The 3,178-nt window shown below is 38.7% G+C and overlaps 1 protein-coding gene across 1 annotated transcript in view; it reads right to left on the bottom strand.

The window, feature by feature from the left end:
- LOC106524204 (pituitary adenylate cyclase-activating polypeptide type I receptor) overlaps positions 1-3,178 on the bottom strand; it is a gene marked incomplete in the record, with an annotated part of 24,933 nt that overhangs the window by 2,264 nt on the left and 19,491 nt on the right. Inside the window, 2 exon segments of the mRNA XM_014017918.1 lie at positions 1,699-1,828; positions 2,293-2,384. Of these exon segments, the coding sequence (XP_013873372.1) occupies positions 1,699-1,828; positions 2,293-2,384 (222 nt within the window).

The raw sequence follows: 3,178 nt of genomic DNA, 5'->3' as shown, positions 1-3,178 counted from the left end.
TTACTAGCATAAAAAAATCTCCGGTCGGGCCGCAATGCATTATGGGATATGCTGGGCCGGGAAGGATCCATCGGACCTGTCCTTCGATTCGGGCCAAAGGTAGGACGTATTTGTCGGAGGAGTCTTCGGTTTTGGACGGCCTCTGTCGCGGCGCTGTGACGTATGCGGCCAACAAATTCGACCTTCGGAGGACATGGCCTGCTGTTTTGGACACAGTAAAAGAAAACTACGCTGGATTTTAACATTCAAGATGGCCGCCACAGCCAGTTGTAAAGTTTTTAAACTATTGAGCTGAAATTTTGTGTAATCGTTGCTGACGATCCAAAAAACCTGCTGAATGCTATTCACAATTACAAGCTAACCGCTAGTTTTACGAAGAGCTATAATTCAGCCAGTTTTAGACAAAACTAAAAATTGMTGTAGAAGTAGCCGAAAACAATTTTTACCTGATTCTAAATGCTAATCAACTTAAATMAAATGGCTACATTTCCGCCACTTTAAGACTTATTTAGCTGATATTGGTTGTGGTGTAGCAAAGAATGATTGCTGTTTCTAATTAAAGCTAACCGCTAATGCTAATTTTACAAAGAGCTAGAATTCAGCCTGTCTTAAACAAACAAAAACTAAAAATTGGTGTTGTAGTAGTAACTAACTTTAAATGTCTAGAACTCAGCCACTAACCGCTAATGCTAATTCAACAAAGAGCTACAATTCAGACATGATACAGCTGAAATTGTACATGGTAGCAGCCYAAAACAATCTATCTTATTGCAAGTGCTAGTCAACTTACTTAAATGGCTATTATTCAGCCACTTTAAGTTTTATTTTGTTGATATTTGTTGTGGTGTAGCCAAGAATTATTGATATTTCTAATTAAAGCTAACCGCTAATGTTAATTTTACAAAAGTCTTTAATTCATCCTGAAATTGTATATGGTGGTGGCCAAGAATAATGTTTAACAAAATCTGAATGCAAATACTAAATCCAAGATGGCCACCAAAGCTAATTTCAAATTACTACAACTCAGACAATTTTAGAAATACGGAGCTGAAATTTGGTACGGTGGTAGCCAAGAGCAATCCCCATGACATTTTGAAAGCTTTCTAAAGTTTAAACTAAGGGCTAATGCTAATGCTAAGATTTTCATGRGGTGGTAGCTGAAAGATGCCCAAGAGATTCTGAATTGAAAAAAAAAATCCAAGATGGCCACCAAACCTAAATTTAAACGGCTACAATTCAGCTATATTTWGACATATTGAGTTCAYATTTGGTGTGGTGGGAGCTGCGATCATCAACATATAGCTCAGTCAAAACATAAATTTAATATAGCGATCATGTGGCATCCTTAAAGTTTGTCATAAAAACGTTTCTAGTTGCTCCACGTCAGTGGTGTGTTACTGACCGGCCACTAGATGTCGCCCAATTTTCATTAGAATTATTACACACAAGTCTAGAAAAGTTTTTTTTTTCTTTACGCAGTTTTTGCTCTAACGGACCATCTTTTATTGCCAAACACAATCTCCACCCCACTTGTTAATCCTTTTGGGGGTGGCCAATCAGGTGCCAGGATTGGCACTTACCACTTCGGCCACCTCTCTGCCTCCGCCCCGATTTTAATACCTTGAAAAAATTTAACTAAAATCCTAAAAAAMAATGCCTAAAATCTGTCCGTCATTCCGAAACACTTTTTTTCCCCACCTGGAAGGAGCCGAGGCCGAGCTCGAACACCAGACGCTCCCTCTTGCTGACGTTCTCAGGAGAGAAGGCGAACACGGTGTAGTGGATCCCAAAGAGCGGGATGAGCAGCAGCGTGGAGCGGGCCAGCCTCCTGCAGAACAACACGCAGTCAGAACCGTTTTAATGGGAGAAAACCTAGTAAAGAACTTTTATTCCTAATATCCCTATACATAACACATAAATTTCATCTTAGTTGAATTTAAAGATTATTTATTTCTATCAAACCAACATTTAAGTTTATAAATTTCTTTTCCAYCAACCTCCAAAAGCTGTTTTAAATCATCCCCAGGACAAAAAATAGTWGCATCATCTGCATTTACAAAAAATACATACATTTGTTGTAAATATATCATTAATATACATAYTAAACAATTTGGGACCCAGAACAGATCCTTGTGGAATACCACAGGTAATATTCAAGCATGAAGATTTGGACTGACCACACGTTGCTGTCTATCATCAAGATAACCTTTTAGCCAGTTACTTGCTGCCCCTCTCACTCCAAATCAAACATTCATCCTGAACGGTTCTACGAGTGAAGGAGGAAACACTTACAGGTAAATGCTGGATTCGTTCCCACCGATGTCTGGGGACTGCAGCTTCTGGACCAGGATGACGATGATTCCGATGAAGAGCACGAAGTTGACCTGCAGTCATAAAGATCAAATTTAAACAAACCTTTGTTATTTTCTTGTTATTTGGAGGACTTTAGGCCCTAAATTCTTAATTTATTATCTAAAGCATGTGTTAAATTGCAGGCCCGTGAGCCGAATTTGGCACGTGGCTCTGAGTAACTGTGGCCCTCAAAGTAATTTAGTWGAATATCTCTGTGTTAATATCTTAAAATAAACTGCTTTAAAGCCAGCATTAACCATAAACCACATCTCCCATAATACATGATGGTTATACTTGGGAATTCCCTGTTGGAAAGTGGGAGAGTTCAGAATTCAAGACTCACCACAACGCAACAGTTTTAACTTTTAACAGTATTTCTGTATTATTCAGTCAGTCGTACACATAGTACTTTTCAGTGTTTATAAGAGGATGTGTTAAAATGCTGTTTCTATGCAGGAAATACCAGGTAGAGCTCAGTTAGTCTTAGTGAAGAGGAACATGACATTTTCTGTTCAACATTTTCACGCTGTGTCTCAATTCGTGGTGARGTAAGCGTCYGCCGCTTACGTCACCGCCCCGCGCCGTAGGCTGTCCCAAATTATAGGCGCCTACACATGCGACCAACAAAACCCCGAAAACTTCGACTGCTACGTGTCCGACGTTATCCCAGAATTCATTGTGCCGTTTTAATTTTACGACAGTATTTTTAATTTTTTTAAAAATTTTATTTATTTATTTTTTGTTAATGACAGAGTTTGGAAATTTATCATGGACTGAAAACTGTAAGTTAACTTAGCTGAAGACAGTTTTGTTGCAATGAGATGTT

Source organism: Austrofundulus limnaeus, unplaced genomic scaffold (assembly GCF_001266775.1).
Source record: "Austrofundulus limnaeus strain Quisiro unplaced genomic scaffold, Austrofundulus_limnaeus-1.0 Scaffold179, whole genome shotgun sequence".
NCBI classification, from domain to species: Eukaryota; Metazoa; Chordata; class Actinopteri; order Cyprinodontiformes; family Rivulidae; genus Austrofundulus; species Austrofundulus limnaeus.
Note: the sequence above shows the minus strand (reverse complement) of the source record. Positions and strands in the feature narration are given on the sequence as shown.